The sequence below is a fragment of the Simochromis diagramma genome, unplaced genomic scaffold (assembly GCF_900408965.1).
Source record: "Simochromis diagramma unplaced genomic scaffold, fSimDia1.1 OVJJ01000481.1, whole genome shotgun sequence".
Classification (NCBI taxonomy): Eukaryota; Metazoa; Chordata; class Actinopteri; order Cichliformes; family Cichlidae; genus Simochromis; species Simochromis diagramma.
Window position 1 is genome coordinate 3,398,673 of NW_024386898.1, and position 16,849 is coordinate 3,415,521.

A 16,849-nucleotide genomic window follows, 5' to 3' on the forward strand; every position below is an offset into this window, starting at 1 on the left:
TGTGAAATGCTATGAATTCATAAAATTTCAAATTTATATTTTCCTGCCGTCCGTGAATATTACTTGCATTTTGTGAGTTACCATGAACGCACCGTTACGGCTGCTGTGATTGGCTGTGAGCTGCGTAGCTCCTCCCTGCACAGCCCTCCTGTCCCGGAAGAGGGAAGCAGCTTCGCAGAGAGAGAGAGGGGAAATGTTTGTTGACAGCAGCAGAAATCTTCTGAATCAGACTGCTGGCAAGTTTTAGCCCACTTTCTGTCCCATTAAACCCATCCAGCATCGCTCTCTGGTATTCTGATCTCGCATGAACTCTCAAGGTAACTTTCCTGTTACAACTATGTCCGCAGAAGAAGACGCCCGGTGGCTGCTCTCCAGTTAACTTGTGCTTATGAACTGTTTCAGGTATGGAATATGGCAACGACTGAAACGCAGCTTATGTTAAGCGTGGGATTAATCGGTAAGTTTCGGTTAGGAAGTCGTTCTTTTGTCTTTTTTTTTTAAGCGAAGTCGGCGTCTCAGATCCGCTGAACATGCAGGACAATCACATGATACTATTGTGATCCGAGAATGTCCCCTCACTGGTTTATTGCTCCTGCATGTTCAACCTGAATGGCTCTGGATGGGTTCCTGAGCGCCTCCAGTAACCTTGTTATTGGTACTGATGCTCTTAGAAGACCCTGAAAGTCCAGTCTGAATGCATTTCTTTCTCCTGACATTTTGCTTTTATTTCCCCTCCTTCAGAGAAAGATGTGAATGGAGACACTTTGTGGGTGTGGTGCTATCCATCTGTGGGCGACGAACTAAGGGAAGTTCTGCTCAGCAAGTGCTGCCTGACACACGATGGCCGTGACTTTCACACCTTTGTGTTTGGTCAGTTCTCCCGTACCTGGTATTACATCACTACAATGGAAGTACAGGAGCCGACAGCACTAAACAAGGTAAGGTGTCTTTATCCAGGCATTAGCTTTATCCTTTTTGTCACATATAATATCTCCATCCCTCCATAGATGAGCATTTCTTTAATGTCTCTCTTTCTCTTCGTCAAGGTCACTCATTTTTCAGTAGTTGTTACAGCAAAAGACTTCAACCCTGAGAAATATGCTGCACTCAGTAGAATACTCTGCAGGTTACAGTCTTTATGAATACGAAGCATCACCTTATGTCTTTGTGCTTTGGGCTGAACTCACACAGTTACATTTATTTCTCAGGATGTATGTCAAACACGGAAGTCCGGTGAAAATGATGGAAGCCTACATCACCGTCCTCACCAAAGGAATCTGTCAGAGCGACGAAAACGGCTCGTTTCTCATTAAGGACTACGATGTTCGGAAAGCCTACTTGGCAGGTTCAGTCAAAGGTAGGACTTCACGTTTGTAAAGAGGAACACGCATAAAAATACTGAACACCTTTCCCGGACTTTCCTGTGTACACAAATCTGCTATTTAAGATTTTTGTTATTTGTTTCATTTGTTTTATTGTGGCCGAACACTGTTTGAACTTTTTAAAAGCAAAGAATTCATGCTTTTTAGCTCTTATTAGAAACCCCCGCTGTTACTGGAGGTTTTTAGGAAGTAAAACATATCAGGGTCAGCTGATATTTCACATGAAAATGAAAGTTTTCTTACAACCTTATGCAGTCCTGAGAAAATCTAATAAACTTACCGCTTTAATAAGAGGGTACCCAGGTGCAGCTAATCAAATGTACTTGATTAACTTATCATTGTTAAATGTGAGAACCTCTATAAAAGCAGAAGTTTTGTCAGTTTGCTGGTCTGGAGCATTGAGGCGTGTGTTAACACAATACCACAATCCTTCCAGAAGTGCACGTTACAGTCATTGAGTCGACCAGAATTCCCCTGTATACCAAAGAGGCCCATCTGTCTGATAGCTGAAGTTTTCCTTAAAAGAGCTGTGCATAAATGACTGACTGTAAAACGTCAATGAACTGAAGCTATGTTGTAAAGAAGACTGGGCCACAATGCCTCTAGTGTTGTTAGAGACTGATGAAATCAGAGAGAAAATTATGAGTTTATGTTATTGCTGTTTAAAGTGGTCGCACGAGCTACCGAATGATGAGGTGTACTTAATCACGTCTCCACACAGTCTCGTGAAAAAGTTTTTTTACATGGGCATACACATATATCGTGAGATATACTTTAAATGGAAAATGATGGGGTTGTCATTTATTAACTTTGAAGTTATAACTGTTTGCTCAGCTGTGATGCTACTCGTGCAGCAGATGGTGCTCAGCGTGCCGGAAACAATGGAGCCAGAGTCATAATCATGGAGAAAATACACGATAGCTGCTTGAGATATCATCTCAAGCAACAATTTCTGCATTAAGTAGTGTAAAAAATATGGGATAACAATAAATGAATTGCTGGGGACGGCAGGAAAACGTTATGCAAATGCAGTTTGGCATCTAAGTAATTATTATATCCATTTTTAGTTGATGTACAGCTTTTTTTAATTAATTCATTGAACATTTTAAAATGTTAGCTGTTAGTGGAAAAAGTCACAAGATGTCAAATCTTCGACCATGTTTTTGCTCGTCTCAGATGTGGTGTCTCAGTTCAGGATGGAGACCATCATCCTGTATACAGCCTTGATGCTGAAGAAGCGGATTGTTGTCCATCACCCTCGGATTGAGGCGTTGCTGGAGTTCACGAGGTGAATTTAAGACTTTCATAATCATATCATAGTGGACATAATTGTGTTGTGTGGGTAACTCTTTTCTCTGTTTGTCTCTCAGAGTTCTGCCGGCTCTCGTGTGGCACAGGAAAGACTGGTCCATCCTCCACCCGTACGTCCACCTGAGTGATGCTGAACTGGAGGATTTAAAGAAATGCCCCGGTGAGGCTGCCTACTGGTTTATCTGTGTAATTAACAGAAAACTCATCACACAGCTTAGCAACTATCTGCACTGCCATGACTGGGGTGAATGGGTGAATTATTAATGCTCCAATATGTTTGCTTCCTCCACAGGATACATAGCAGGGTTTGTAAATCCGGAAGTGAGCAACAGAACGGATTTGTTTGATGTGTTTGTGAACCTCCCAGACAGCACCATCACAGTATCCCAGAGTGCTAAAGGTAGCATGTGTTCAAAGAGAGAGCAATATGTTGCTTTGATTCTCTCAGACTGATGCTGAGTCTCTCACAACAGAAGCCATGGCTATGGGGAAGTTGCACAAGGACATCGGCCAACTCATCGTGCAGTCTGCGGAGGACGCAGAGAAGTCAGACAGTCAGGTGATCAAGGTAAGAACGTAGTTAAAAACACCGGACAGGAAAGCGCCAGCTGCAAGAAACCTAGTCTTAAATCTAATGTGCCCTTCATCTGCAGGACATTTCTGTCAAGACTAAAGAGATCCTCGCTAACCTGGTTGCTCTTGCTGATGAGTGTGAAGACTCTAAAATCACACTGGAAGGTTTAAAGCAGCGTCATTTCCCTCCAGCGACGGAGAACTTCCTCTTTCATTTGGCAGCTGCAGAGCAGCTCTTGAGGATATAAAGCTGTTTTCAAACACTCTACTGCAGGTTACCATCCGCAGCATGGACTCACTGTTGGGATCATTACGGTTTGTTTTGTTTTTTTTTAAATGGCACACTGTTAATACAAGGAAGAAAAGTGTCCCTAGCATCAGATTTTATGGTGCACTGCTTATCTAATACATCAGGGGACTCACACACACCAATAATGGGAGCAATGAAAGGATTAGTTTGGTGATAATTAATGTTTTTTAGCAGAAACTAAATTAATCTACAGCTCGAGTTATTAAAAATATCAACACACAATGTGAACAGACTGGCTGCTGCCTGAGGTGTAGACCTCAGTGCACAGCTGCTTGAGTTTTTGTGTAATCTGAAACGATGGTCTTTATGTGGGATTTGCTGAAAATGTAAAACAATGCAAGTTTTATCCCTTAACAGTAACAGGTATGAGGGGAAAAGCGCCGCAGCTGTTGACTTGGAGTTTGTAGAGCAGAAACAACGAGCAGTGATTTTCCATCAGAGCGTTTTCCCACACGTTGGCTTCCTGTTCACGGTGCAACGCAGCAACTCCAAACGTCACAAAGCTTGTTCGTGGCTGGGTACTCACTTTGTACTGTCACATGTGTGTGCAGGTTTTGCAATTACCGATTTAGCTGATAGAAACTTTGCTGTACGGGGAAATCAGATTACAAGTGTAGCAGACACTGCACAACTTGTAGATTCTTTTTTTCTTTTAAAGGAATGTCAAATTTTCTATTTTGCTAACAGCATTAGCGCCGCGTACAGCTGAAACAGAAGTAAACTGTTGTGCGGTGGGGATTTTTCAGAGTTGTACTAACAGCTTCCACTTCAGTCTTGAGCTGATTAAATAACGATTAATGCTTCCATGCCCACACTGACTCACTTGTGTTTAATTACACGTCTTATTTTCCAAGCTGTTTTTTTTCTCCACTCTTCTAAATCAGTGTCGTTAGCTCCATTGTTGTACGGTTGAATCCATTTTTCACCACATTGCAGTATTTCAGGTGACGGTAACACATAGGCTCGTGCAACTTTGAAAATATATTTTCATGAAAATGTGTAATATTTGCTATATCTATAAATCCAACTAATACTCAAAGTGAAATAAATTTCTATCAGAAAGTAAACTGTTGCTTGAAATAAACTCTTTATTTTGGGGGGTGTGTGTGTGGGGGGTGGGTTGTTCCTGTCATGCCCTCTGCAGTTTGTGGAACATGTCAGTGGATTGTGTGTCTTCTATCTAAAGCTGCTTTTCAGAGTCCTCTGTGGTAGAATAAATGTCTCCCAACTGCTGCAGCCTGCAGCTCCTCCTCCAACTGCTCCCTCTTTATCTGCAAAACAAGGTCAGTGTCAGCTAAGTTCAAGAAAGCAAAACAAAACCTGAGAGCAGAGGAGGACCCCGACCCTTACCGTTCCCAGCTGTGGAAAGAGACTGAATGAAACGGGAATCATCAGGCCAAGGACGAGCGCGGTGCTTATGTGTCGGAGAGGAGCGACAAGCAGAGAGTTCCTCTGGAAGGGTCTCACCCTGTAAAGAAAAATCTATTCGGTCAAACCTGATTTTATTCGGAGGGTGTTAAAGACGGCTTTAACAAAAGGCTGACCTTTTCATGAGTAGCACCAGCAGATTAGGAACGGCGGCGGTCATACCGAACAGTGCCGCTCTTGACAAGGCAGTCTCCCACACAGCCTCACAAAAAAGGAAAGATCTTTACTACATCAAGATTTCACTGAAATTACTGATTTTTATTTATTTATTTATTTATTTATTTTAAATACCTTTTCTCCTGCTGCTTTGGACATGCCAACAGGATTTCCATTGTGATCAAACACTTGGATGCCAGTTTCTGACTCCTCACTTCTAACAGTTAACACATTGAAGAAGGCCAGAGTAGCTGAGGAGAGTAAAACAACATTGCAGAGCTGAAAGTATGCTAGTTCATTTGCTCTTTTAGGGTACCAATAGGCTCAGGCTTCATTTTTTTCCCTATTATCCCCAATATGGTCTTCCCAGGCAAATATGTGAGCTCATACCACCTGCTAACCTGCTAAACCTTCATTTGGCAAGAGGAAGCCAATCAGGATAAGAAGAAAGTTACTTTAAAAGCAGAGCAGCTTGTTTCAGACAGAGGGTCTGCACCAAAGCTAAGTGTAAAATACATAAGGATTATTCTGAACTGTAAATCATGCAAAGCTACTCTAATAGAAACCTAAAATGCAAAATGGAAACTTTAAATACAGTGTCTGCATTGGGATGATTTCTACTGTATGAGACTCCACAATACTATTTATGCAGTAAGCACAGCGGCTTGTATTCAGCACACAGAACTTACCTGAGAGAGGGATTGGTAATATTGACCTAAAGAAAGTCTGCACTGCTGAGCTTCTTAAACCTAGTCTGTTGATAAAAATCTGAGGGAGGGCCTGAAACAGAAGATACAAAGTAACAATGACTGAAAAACCAACATTTACTTGAGGCATTACGGTTACGATTTCCATAATCAAAATGCACACACCCCTGCACATGTTGTATAGGAGACTGTACCAGTGATCAACAGAAGCTGCTTCAGAGAAATGTTGTACCCCTGGTGCTGGGAGATAAGTGCAGAAACAGAGGGAGGGCTCGAGATTAGAGAAAAGACACTTTTAAAAAAAATGATTGAGCTATTTGATCACACAATCAGCTCATAAATGAAAATATAGGCCTGATCTAAACACTTTACCTGCTCTGATGAAGAATTTCTGTTTGCATAATTGAACCCAGCACTGTAACTCTGCAGCAGAAACTGAAAGAGTGCAGTGGAATATTTGCCATTAGTTACTTTGTTCATGTCTAATATATATTTATCAATCTCATCAATATGCTTTGTTACCTGCCAAAACAGAGCAGGTTTCACAGTGCTGTGTGGCAAAAGACTGGCAACAACCTGTGAAATTAAATAAATAAACTTCCTTTTGAAAAAAAAAAAAAAAAGTATGTATGTATGTATGTATGTATGTATGTATGTATGTAAATAAATAAATAAATAAATAAAGGAGTAGACACCTACCAAAGGTCCTGATATAGGAAGAAATGCTGAAAAGAAGCAGGTGGACATGAACTCATCAGAATCTCCTGTAAAACTCTTTCAGCAATATACAGCACTGTGCAAAAGTCTTGAGCCGCACCTTGTTTGTGTTTTTAAAAAATATATTTTTATTGTAAGGAGACAGTTTATTTTATTATTTAGAAGTGTTTTAGGTGGTTTTGAGGAATAGTTCTGCAGGCTTTCTAAACGTCTTTCAAAGGTTTTCTTTGGACATCAGCTGCTTTTACACTCATTTTCTGTTCTTTCGTTGTACCTGACCATTTTCAGAGGACTGTTCTGAATCATTCAAGCATAAAAGGACATTTAACTTAAGGGATGAACGATTGTTATGTGTAGACACAACAGACAGTCAAAAAACTACAACAGACGAGGAGTACCTGAAAGGCATGAAAATAAATAAATAAATAAATATATATATATATATATATATATAAAAAATCCTTAGACCTGACACAGGAGCTGAGAGATGGATCTGACCTTTCAGTGGACCCATCTACTGCTCACCAAAGCCTCATCAGAAATGGTCTCAATGGGAGGTGGCTGTCAGGAAGCCATTATTAAGAAGGGGGAAACATAGGGATAAGACTGGAGTTCATTTGAGTTCCACCTTGCAAACACACTGCTAGTGCAGTGCGGCATACTTTGATAGAAAACACACACACACACACACACACACACACACACACACACACACACACACACACACACACACACACAGTGGAACGCTATCGGTCATGGATTGGCCTCCCCAGAGCCTGGACCTCAACATTATTGAAGCAGTGTGGGATCATCTTGACAGAGAACAGAAGAAAAGGCAGCCAACATCCAAAGAAGAGCTTTGAATGTCCTTCATGAAGCCTGGAGAACTATTCCTGAAGACTACTTAAAGAAATCACAAGAAAGCTGCATGTTTTGAAATATTGTTGCATTCATTCCCCTTTTTCATTGCACAATATATAGATATGGACTGCTATTGTGCCCATTTACTTGGATTCTACATGGGTAGCTTTCATTTAATTCACAGACATAATGGACCCTGGTGCAGCCCATCAATCTGACACACCTTCTTAAGCTCCTTTTCTTCTACCTGATCACGCAGGTTACTTATACGTTACTTATATGTTATACATGTTAACCTTGTTATTTGAAACTTTATCTCATATAACACATGACCAAAGTTTTTCTTTGGAGATAAAATATGGAAAAGTCTAACAGGTCTATTTTAATGCTTCAGGAATACACATGGGAAAAAACACAGCTGATTGCTGTTTGAACTTACAGGTGTTTATCTGGAAAACCTGCAGCCTTTGTAGCATCTTTAACAACCGTTTAAATCTTTGTTATCACACATATGAACTGATCACACTGCAAATGTATGTATGGAAACTTGTAAACAACACTTGTAAAAGTCTGTTACCTGGCGGCCGAAAAATTAGGGGAAGAGCAGCCCCAGAATCAGGGTGGACAGATGACTGTGGAGACAAAGTGGTCATCCTCCTTTAAATCACATCTCCACAACATAGCTCCTTCCACTTAACAATACTTTAATAAGACTGATAGTGAGGAAATCTTAATTTAGGGTCATTTCTTGCAAGACTTACAAGTGAGATGGTCAGTGCAGCTTCATCCTAGTAGATAAAATGAAAGAAAGAGAAGTAAAACAACCTGCAGCAGGTTCACAGTGTTGTGTACGTGACCACTGTGCACTCAGATCCTTCAACATAATCTGACCTTTTCATTTAATTTTTCTCCGCTTCCAAGGAGAGAGTGAGCCTTTTGTATCTCAGGCTGCGGGGAGCAAAATCACAAGGTAAACATCAGGTATTTTCCACTCATCCCATAATATCGGATCACTGCAGTGGTTGCTACTCACGTCAGATGAGAGCAGGAGGGTTGGATTAAGGAGATTAACCCAGATCTTGAGTCGACGGAGGAAAGACTGTAAAACAGGAAAAGTGTAGTCATGAAAAAGCATGAGAGAAACTAATTCCATGGTAACTGTGAGAGGTGATGCTATGCATGCTGTGCACCGTTACCTGTCCCTCTGCTTTCCAGTACAACAGGTTAGGATCCATTAGAACAAGGAGTACATTCACGTTTCATAAATTAAATCACTCACAGTGACACTATTACAGTACATCGCCTACAAGCATGCATTTCTCATGCTTTTGAGGTCAACTTCTAATTAGACTCGACTTCCGCCACCAGTCACGTGTTCGCAAAGGTTTATGCTACATTCAGGGATGTCGGATATATCAGGCGTCGCGTTTTTTTTCCTAGTGGCTTTCTGCTCAGCGTGTTCAACAGAGACTACAACGACCAATTTAGCATTTTTACGGTCAAACAAACACAATTTAAATTAAAAAGAAACAAATATCAGCTTCGTGTTTCGCTCACTTAAAATATTTTTGTCTCAATATTACGAGCTGTACCTGAAGGTAACGTGACTTTAGCATTTTCTTTATGCGCCATAATTTGTCACAAAATACGTTTTATGGTCGGCATATTCGATAAATTGAGTTGGCAAAATATTAATACAATTCATTTATTTTTATAGTTTTTCCTTCAAAGGAGAGGTTGGAATTGAGCACGTGTGTAATAACCTGCTCAACCGTGCCTCCAGTGACATAATCCAAAATGGCAGCCACCATCGGAAAACTGCTCAGGACCTCTGTAAGTGCAACTTTAAATAACGTTACTTTGCATTTGTTATTCGCGCTGTTGCACATAAGTCATTAGTCAGTGTTGATAGCAGGTATTGATTAAAATAAATGAAAAATTGTCCTCCGCATTTATGTTGTGTGTGCTGCACATTTGAACCTGAGCACCAACTGACACCGGTGTCAACCCGCGACAACTGCGCAAGCCTCGCTTCATAAGAAGAGCGATGAGTGGAGTTGTGGTTATACCTAAACAAAACCTTAAAAAAATGACGTTCGTGTCTTATATAGAAACGTTAATTTCGCCATCTTGATGCATTGTGCTAGAATTTTCTATGGTAAGCAGGGTCAAAGTTATGAACTGAGTTGCCTTGTATTAAGATAAAAAAGAAAAAAAAGAAGCTCGCTTGCAATTAATCCCATTAATTACACAAAGTCTTAAAGAAAGGAAGGCGGGAACACAGCAGAGGTTCAAATTTAGTATGATAATAATTACCACCTGTACGCAACTGCTGTGTTCACTTTGTAGGCCATGACTAATATAGATTTATTATTATTATTATTTGTATGAATGGCAACAAAGCTGGGGCTGAATTGTGTTCAATATCAAGGCAGTTTGTTTTGCGTGATTGAGCTGTTGTTGAATTTTATTCTGCAGTCCACATGCTTCAAGAGCCCCAGCTTTTACTTTAAAGGTATGGTGTATAAAATCTCACCACTAGATGTCAGTAGATCCTGCTTTCCAACCCCTCCCAATATAAGTGCATAATCCTAGCTATGTTGGGCGCTGTAGGACAACCAAATCTGGCTGCTGTATATCTTAGTGACTGTTTACCTCAGTTGTGGTATATCTATGTCCATTTAATCTGGAGGAGGCTGTAAAACTTTGAAAGTAGTCTGAAGCAAGTCGATTAGTCAGTGAAGCTCACTTCTATTTGAAAGCAATACTGACGCGAGTTGTTGAGAATATCCTGAACCTTTATGTCAGCAAGCACCGATGATTTTGCTGCAGTTAACCATCATTAGTGAAACTTTCTTTGGAGTGGATGTAACATTGTTGGACAGACATTTAGCGAATAAACTCCCATACAATGTGCGAATGTAATCAACATATTTATCAGATGGAACTCGAGCTGGCATAATGTTGGCTTATGACCAGCTGTTGTTGTTTTAGCTGGCTCATTATCAGCTGTTTGTTTGCATGTCTAACCTGCTACAGCTGGATGACAGTGTTCAGTGAGAGCATATTAGTGCAGTTTGCCTAGTAGTGCAATGTTACGGTCCCCACCCTTTCCATCAGTCTACAGGTTTAACAACTCAGCAGAAAACTTGCACAATCAGTAACATTTGGCACATGGCAGACATTAGCATTAACAACGTCTATCTCTATCTCGGTGGTGTAAATCTATTTTTGCTTTGTCCTTTTTGTTCTTTTTTTTAATTTTTCTTAAATATAGTTTATACTGGTGCTGGTGGGGATGGGGGTCCCTTTCTGGAAGCCTCAGCCACTGTTTGCTGTCTGACTCATTAGAATACCTTCCACTTGTTGTACTTTTACACATAAATTGATTTATGTGCAGTCTTAAAAAAGGAAACCATACAGAAAAGTTTCAGACGCGTCATTGCAGGCTGTAAACCAGCGATGTCAAACTAATCTTACATCATGAGCCACATACAGTCCACTTTGATCTTACATGGGCCACATCAAAGAAATTCCTCTTTTACAGTTTAACCTCCTAAGACCCGAACTCTTCCACGACATGAATTTTTAATTTCTCTTTGATATTTGGGCATATTGGGGCCTGACGAATGTAAAAACAAAGAATTACCAGATTTTTTTTTTTTTTTTTACCTTATTTTTGTTTTTAAGAAAAATAAGAGCTACATATGAGGATATTCATTTTAATGAAATTGAGTATTTTAGTTTAAATAACCCAAAATGTGATGTCCACATATGTGGACGCCAGGTCCTAGGAGCTTAAAGAAGTTTAACTACAAATTCAACGTGCAAATATATTTTCTCCACATTATAAAGCTTTTTTTCTTTTTTTTTCTCTTTTTTTGTAGTAAGTGAAACTAAATGAACGAAATCTGTCAGCACAACTTTTTAGGTTTAAATTGTAAAAAATACATGTTGAAAATCGCATTAAAATTGTTGTAGATCATGGCCTAGACTGCCCTGTAATAATAATACAAAGTTTTTGTTAATTTATAGAAAATGTCTTGTTTGTTTCTGTAAATAAAGACATTTATCTATAGGGCCATTTAATTTTTTATCCTTTACTCAAGTAACAGAGGTTAATTACGCAATGTCTGTTACTTAAGTTGTAGTGTAAAAATCCAAAATCCACATTTTCCAAAGGTGCCTAGCGACCAGATTGGAGTCTTTGCTGGGTGTTATCTAGAGGTGGGAATCACCATACAGCCCACGATACGATATTATCACAATACTTAACGCACAATATGATATTATTGCAATTTTTAAAAATATTTTGCGATATTCAGATTCTGTACATAAAGGTAAACTTTATCAATATTAATTTTATCTAATAACAAAGTCTCGCACTCAGTCTTTCTCTCATTTCAGTCAGTTATATTGTTGACAAACTGAACGGTTTGTATTACAGTCTAGTCCAACTTAACTGAATGCAACCATCTGGTACAATTATAGCTATTCTGAACTATGCAATTTGTGAAACCTATGAAGCCCATTCAGCAACTGAAGAATTTGAAAGTAAATTAAAACAAAATATAATTTTACATTAAATAAAAAAGTTTTAAACTTAATTAAAATAAAACATGTCTTAAATTAAAATAAGTAAACTGTCATGTTTATTGCTGCCATAAAAAAAGTTAAACACATTTGGACAGTGTCAGGATTCTTGCTCAGAAAAAGGAGCTGATCAACATGCTCTGAAGTCAGAGCATGTTCCAGTCCACAAAAACTTTTTTTGTAACAAAATATCGATTTCTGCTGTCCCTGTATCGATACATTATTAGCAAACAAAATATCACGATACTACACAGTATCGATTTTTTTTTTCCCCCACCCCCAGTGTTATCTTTGACAGCCCTGCTGTAAACGGCTTTGTTATAGTGCCTTTTTAATAGGGATTTTTACAGTGATGTACAGTAAATGAGTCACTGCAGGGGAACTGCCTGCATAGTTCAGAGCGCTAATGTGGTTTTATTCTGAGCTGATGATAAAGTCATTGAGGTCCAGTGATTGCTGTCTCTGACTTTGATGCATGGTCAGGTTAAATGTAACGTCAATAATGCCTAACAGGGATTTCAGTATTCGTAAAGATACAGACTTCTGCAGATGAGTGTCCTTCAGTATGAGCTTTGATATCAATTATATGAATGAGGAAATAAAAACTTAGTGTCAGACAGCTGCTCCAGCTGCAGCAGGAGGGGAGGAGTCAGAGAAACTTAGTGTGGAGGACAGGGCACTCGTTACTGTTACTGCAGAGCGCGAGGATAACGTGGACTAAAAATTCTAACTTTGGAAAGCTTTGTTGTGATTTATTTTTCCTTCTGTTAGTAACAGCACTTGCTGATATAAAATCCCTGCTGCGGTTTCACCGTTTGGGAGCCAAAGCAAGTGGATGACTTAGAAACTTATAGAGGCAGTGTAGCCTCAGTTTCCTCCTATTTTTGGAAATTCTCTTTGATATCCCAGCTAAGCAATTCGTTCAACAAGTTTTGAATAAAAAATAATTTCTTACCTAAAGGTGGTGCGTGTTGATAGACAGAATCTCCGCACACACACACACAGCAGGAATGTTTCCTCAAGCTACTCCAGAACACAGTGTAGCCTACATATAACAGTACGGTGTCGCAAAAATAAATCCATTTAAATAATTCATAACCTATGTTGGAAGAAAAGTCACTTTAAAAAGTTAAAGTGGCACATGCGTTTTTGAACTATTTATGGTGGCAGTGTATGTGCAGTAGGAACATTTAAGATGTGCTGCTCACATAAAGTACTATCTGTATATAACATAGCAGTGGAATATCTCAGTGTGAGTATAGTAATTAAAGAATGAGCAGTACTCACAAAGACCTTGGTTTAGTTCAGTGTGGAGAAACTGTTGGGTTAGACCTTTAATTTTATCAACTCAAATTCATTAAATAACCTCTCATTTTAAAAGGTTTCTTAACAAGGCTTGTTTAATGCTGGAGGATCTTTCTTTCAGCACCACAATCACCTTTGCTCACTAGATTCTCAGGTGGTACCAATGAAGGTAAACCATGAAAAACACGATTAGAGGACATTTTCCTTTCACGGAGGACAAATTCTTTCACTCTTGAATGTATCTGCAAGCTTGAAAGCATTGATACCTTTTCATGTTCCAGTCGTCCTAAACCATTGTTGCAGTTAGTAAAATGGCAACTTGATAACTAAAAGAGCTAAATATCCTTCCAGATTATGGATTATGGATTATTCATGTCATATTAATGTCTTTTTATTTATTTTTGAGGCGAGGGTTGCAGCAGGAGGGCTGAAAGTCGCAGCAGCCTGTCAGCATGGAGCCTGCGGGGCTGCAAGAGTCCTCACCGCTCCTGCACTCCAGAGATCCTGTTTCTCCACCAGTATGTACAGAACCAAAACACACAGCATGCAGTCAGAAATGAAACTGCCTGATTCAGCTCTGGCAGGATTTTTCTGTTTTCTACTTATATATAGCACACACCATGAGTTAGTCAACTGATCAAATAACTTACAGATGAAATGAAGTAAGTTATTTGCTTTCCAGGATAAGATGATAGCATTTTTCTCCCTATACTGTTTTTATCAATTTTATTCTGCAAAATGCAATATGGGGCAGTTTTACCAAACAGTTGGTTACAGCTGTACTCAAAAGGAAAAACTATAGTCATTATAATTAACTTTCCAGCAATATCAACAGTATCGTTATATTTGTGATCCTGTTTGGTTAAATTCTGCTCAAGTGTTCAGTGTTGTGGATATAAAATAAAAGCATTTGTTCAAATGTTAGCTTTGCTGTAATATCATGTTTGTTACAGCAGTTATGACAAAAAATACTCTTACTGTCATAAAATTGACGTGAGAGAATGATTCGACTTTTTCTGATTTTTCTTGAACTCGTATGACGGCTGAATTTTTCACAACTTTGCAACTCGGTTTTCTTTAGATAACATTAATGTTCTTGCTCTGTGTACTTAAAATACATTGCAGCAAACAAAGGGGAGATGTATCTATAAAACCAACTAAAATCATGTTTGATGTTTGTGTGTTTCACTCTGCAAAAGCCTTGCTTTCCCACCCCCAACCCCACCCACCCATTGCCAGATAAACAGTGTAAATGTTTGTATATCTGTGTCAAGCCAAACATTAACCAGATGACATTACAATAAATTACTGTTTTATCCAGCATGCATCTTATAGTCAGTTCTGTACAAAGGCAAATTGACAAAAAAAGAAGACTGTTGCATATCTTATGTTGATAAATAAATGATAAATAAATAGAGTTTGACTTTGCTGTATCAGGCGCTTCCAGATGGGCCCCTGCTGTCACCCAGCCTGCGCCTGCTTTTAAAGGGACAGCTGTCCACAATGGGGAGTTCAAGGACATGAGCCTCGCTGATTTCAAGGGCAAATACCTGGTCCTTTTCTTCTACCCACTGGATTTGTGAGTATTTATAAGAATAATTTTCAGCATGAGATGAAGAAGTGAATAAAATGTTGACATTAATGGCCTGAGATTTTCCAGTATTTCTGCAGATGTGCTATGATTTTTAATAAGTGCTTTTTATTTTTTGTTACACCACAGCACATTTGTGTGTCCGACAGAAATCATCGCATTCAGCGACAAGGCCAACGAGTTCCACGATGTCAACTGCGAGGTGGTCGGAGTGTCTGTGGACTCTCACTTCACCCACCTGGCATGGATCAACACGCCACGAAAGGTACATTCAGTGTAATAGTTATTCAGTAAGCGGCACACGGTGCAAGGTTCAGATCACTGTGCGTTCTCTATTCAGTCTCTGAAGTAGAACTTCAAGGAGCCTTTAGTAAATGACTGACCTCAGAGTGTGTTGTGCTTGCAGCACTTTGCAGTACTGTGAAATAATCTCAAAAGCTGTTATTTCTCGAACACTACTAGAAGCACTATGCAGCGTTTGTGTTCATGTATCTTTTTATGTTTTGTCAGGCTGGAGGCTTGGGAAATATCCACATCCCTCTGCTCTCAGATCTCAACAAGCAGATCTCCAGAGACTATGGTGTGCTGCTGGACGGTCCAGGAATTGCTCTGAGGTGAGTTCATTATGTGCTCTGAAACAAGTATCAGTCCACAACTGGCTCACAGTACTAAAATATAAAATCAAAGACATAAAACACAAACCAGTAAAAATGTGCACAGCTGTAATAGGAACCCTAACAGAATCTGATAACATGCATCACGGGGATTACTTTTTATAGAGCGTATTAAACAGTTTTTCTTTGATTTTTTTTCCATCCAGGAATGTCTCTGCCAGACTGTTTGTTTTGTAAAGTTCTATCCTCACAGCTTTTATTAAATTTTATTTTACATGGTCAGTTTGTATAAAGGCTTTAAATGGTAAATGTCATACATTCACACCCACAGTTCCACAACTCCGTCATCTATACCCAAAATAAACTTAGAAAAAGCTTCTTTTTTTTTTTTTTAATGTCTGGAAAAGTGACTAATGTTGCTGCTACTGTTGTCATTGTTGATTTAAATACCCAGTCCTCTGGGTATTTTTAATTTGAAGACAGGGAATATTATGCAACAGGCCTTAAAGTGTGTTTTCTCTCATTTGGTGGGTTTATCCAGATATATCACCAAGTGTTGCAATAGTGCCTGTAACTGGTCTTTTATGTAATTGCTCAATATTGAAGGGAGAACCTTCTAACACTGTTTATAAGCTTGGGGAAACCTGCAGTCAGCTGAAACTGAAGAAGTCACTTGGATGAGTGACGAAATGTTTCTTCCACTGAAAATGCTACGTCCAGATGAACACAAACAACCTTTTGGGATTTCCTTACCTGGATGATTGAGCATGCATCGAGACCTAAACTTGTTTAGAAAGATGTCTGATGTTTTTGTTTTTTTCCTTTAGGGGACTCTTCATCATTGATCCAAATGGCGTGGTGAAGCACATGAGTGTGAATGATTTGCCAGTGGGCCGCTGTGTTGAAGAGACTCTTCGTCTAGTGAAGGCCTTCCAGTTTGTGGAGACTCACGGGGAGGTGTGTCCGGCCAGCTGGACCCCTCACTCCCCAACAGTGAGTACACCTGGGCTCTGTGTTTCAGTCCATTCAAGGCTATAACAGCTAATGTGGATTTGATACCATACACATTTTTTTTCCCTCCTTTCTCAGTTTTTGTAATGTTTGTTTTTCAGATCAAACCAACACCAGAAGGATCCAAGGAGTACTTTGAAAAAGTCAACTGAACACTTCACAGCAGATTGAAGGCTTAAACGTGGTACAAATCTAGAAATATACTGAGTTTACACTTTAGCATATGCATTTACTCACAACATCTGGATGCTCTAATAAACAAACGCTTCATAAACCACAGCTCTTTGTCT

At 39.3% G+C, this 16,849-nt stretch overlaps 3 protein-coding genes across 4 annotated transcripts; 2 read left to right on the plus strand and 1 right to left on the minus strand.

Moving 5' to 3' along the window:
- The first annotated feature begins 137 nt into the window (after positions 1-137).
- dennd10 (DENN domain containing 10) lies at positions 138-4,643 on the plus strand. The gene is made up of 10 exons (XM_040034565.1): positions 138-317; positions 403-457; positions 742-938; positions 1,047-1,126; positions 1,209-1,357; positions 2,559-2,670; positions 2,753-2,853; positions 2,986-3,093; positions 3,167-3,261; positions 3,347-4,643. Exons 2-10 carry the CDS (start codon positions 412-414, stop codon positions 3,512-3,514), a joined length of 1,056 nt encoding a protein of 351 aa, XP_039890499.1. The 5' UTR covers positions 138-317; positions 403-411; the 3' UTR covers positions 3,515-4,643.
- On the minus strand, positions 3,589-8,834 carry sfxn4 (sideroflexin 4). Of its 2 annotated transcripts, XM_040034566.1 has the most exons (14): positions 8,642-8,833; positions 8,479-8,544; positions 8,337-8,393; positions 8,207-8,233; positions 8,023-8,077; positions 6,567-6,592; positions 6,390-6,443; positions 6,240-6,302; positions 6,033-6,107; positions 5,850-5,940; positions 5,296-5,411; positions 5,121-5,206; positions 4,927-5,044; positions 3,589-4,847 (listed from the first exon to the last, which is right to left on the minus strand). In XM_040034566.1, exons 1-14 carry the CDS (start codon positions 8,678-8,680, stop codon positions 4,770-4,772), a joined length of 951 nt encoding a protein of 316 aa, XP_039890500.1. In that variant the 5' UTR covers positions 8,681-8,833; the 3' UTR covers positions 3,589-4,769. The 2 variants fall into 2 exon arrangements, with proteins under 2 accessions (XP_039890500.1, XP_039890501.1); XM_040034567.1 differs by lacking the exon at positions 6,390-6,443 and having other exon boundaries at positions 8,642-8,834.
- Positions 8,835-9,146: 312 nt separating this feature from the next.
- prdx3 (peroxiredoxin 3) lies at positions 9,147-16,838 on the plus strand. Its single transcript, XM_040034570.1, has 7 exons — positions 9,147-9,278; positions 13,750-13,861; positions 14,781-14,922; positions 15,064-15,199; positions 15,445-15,548; positions 16,376-16,541; positions 16,661-16,838. The coding sequence occupies exons 1-7, from the start codon at positions 9,243-9,245 to the stop codon at positions 16,709-16,711; spliced, it is 747 nt and encodes a 248-aa protein (XP_039890504.1). The 5' UTR covers positions 9,147-9,242; the 3' UTR covers positions 16,712-16,838.
- The last annotated feature ends 11 nt before the right edge of the window (positions 16,839-16,849 follow it).

What these genes read in the sequence shown, in the direction of transcription:
- dennd10 (XM_040034565.1), top strand. Translation starts at nt 412, where the DNA reads ATGGCAACGACTGAAACGCAGCTTATGTTAAGCGTGGGATTAATCG. An exon ending in AGCCGACAGCACTAAACAAG is followed by an intron (nt 939 to 1,046) that starts GTAAGGTGTCTT and finishes CTCTTCGTCAAG; the next exon opens with GTCACTCATTTTTCAGTAGT. An exon ending in CAGACAGTCAGGTGATCAAG is followed by an intron (nt 3,262 to 3,346) that starts GTAAGAACGTAG and finishes CTTCATCTGCAG; the next exon opens with GACATTTCTGTCAAGACTAA.
- sfxn4 (XM_040034566.1), bottom strand. Translation starts at nt 8,680, where the DNA reads ATGGATCCTAACCTGTTGTACTGGAAAGCAGAGGGACAG. An exon ending in CCTAATTTTTCGGCCGCCAG is followed by an intron (nt 6,593 to 8,022) that starts GTAACAGACTTT and finishes GCTTCTTTTCAG; the next exon opens with CATTTCTTCCTATATCAGGA. An exon ending in TCTTTCCACAGCTGGGAACG is followed by an intron (nt 4,848 to 4,926) that starts GTAAGGGTCGGG and finishes CTTGTTTTGCAG; the next exon opens with ATAAAGAGGGAGCAGTTGGA.
- prdx3 (XM_040034570.1), top strand. Translation starts at nt 9,243, where the DNA reads ATGGCAGCCACCATCGGAAAACTGCTCAGGACCTCT. An exon ending in GAGATCCTGTTTCTCCACCA is followed by an intron (nt 13,862 to 14,780) that starts GTATGTACAGAA and finishes TTGCTGTATCAG; the next exon opens with GCGCTTCCAGATGGGCCCCT. An exon ending in GGATCAACACGCCACGAAAG is followed by an intron (nt 15,200 to 15,444) that starts GTACATTCAGTG and finishes ATGTTTTGTCAG; the next exon opens with GCTGGAGGCTTGGGAAATAT.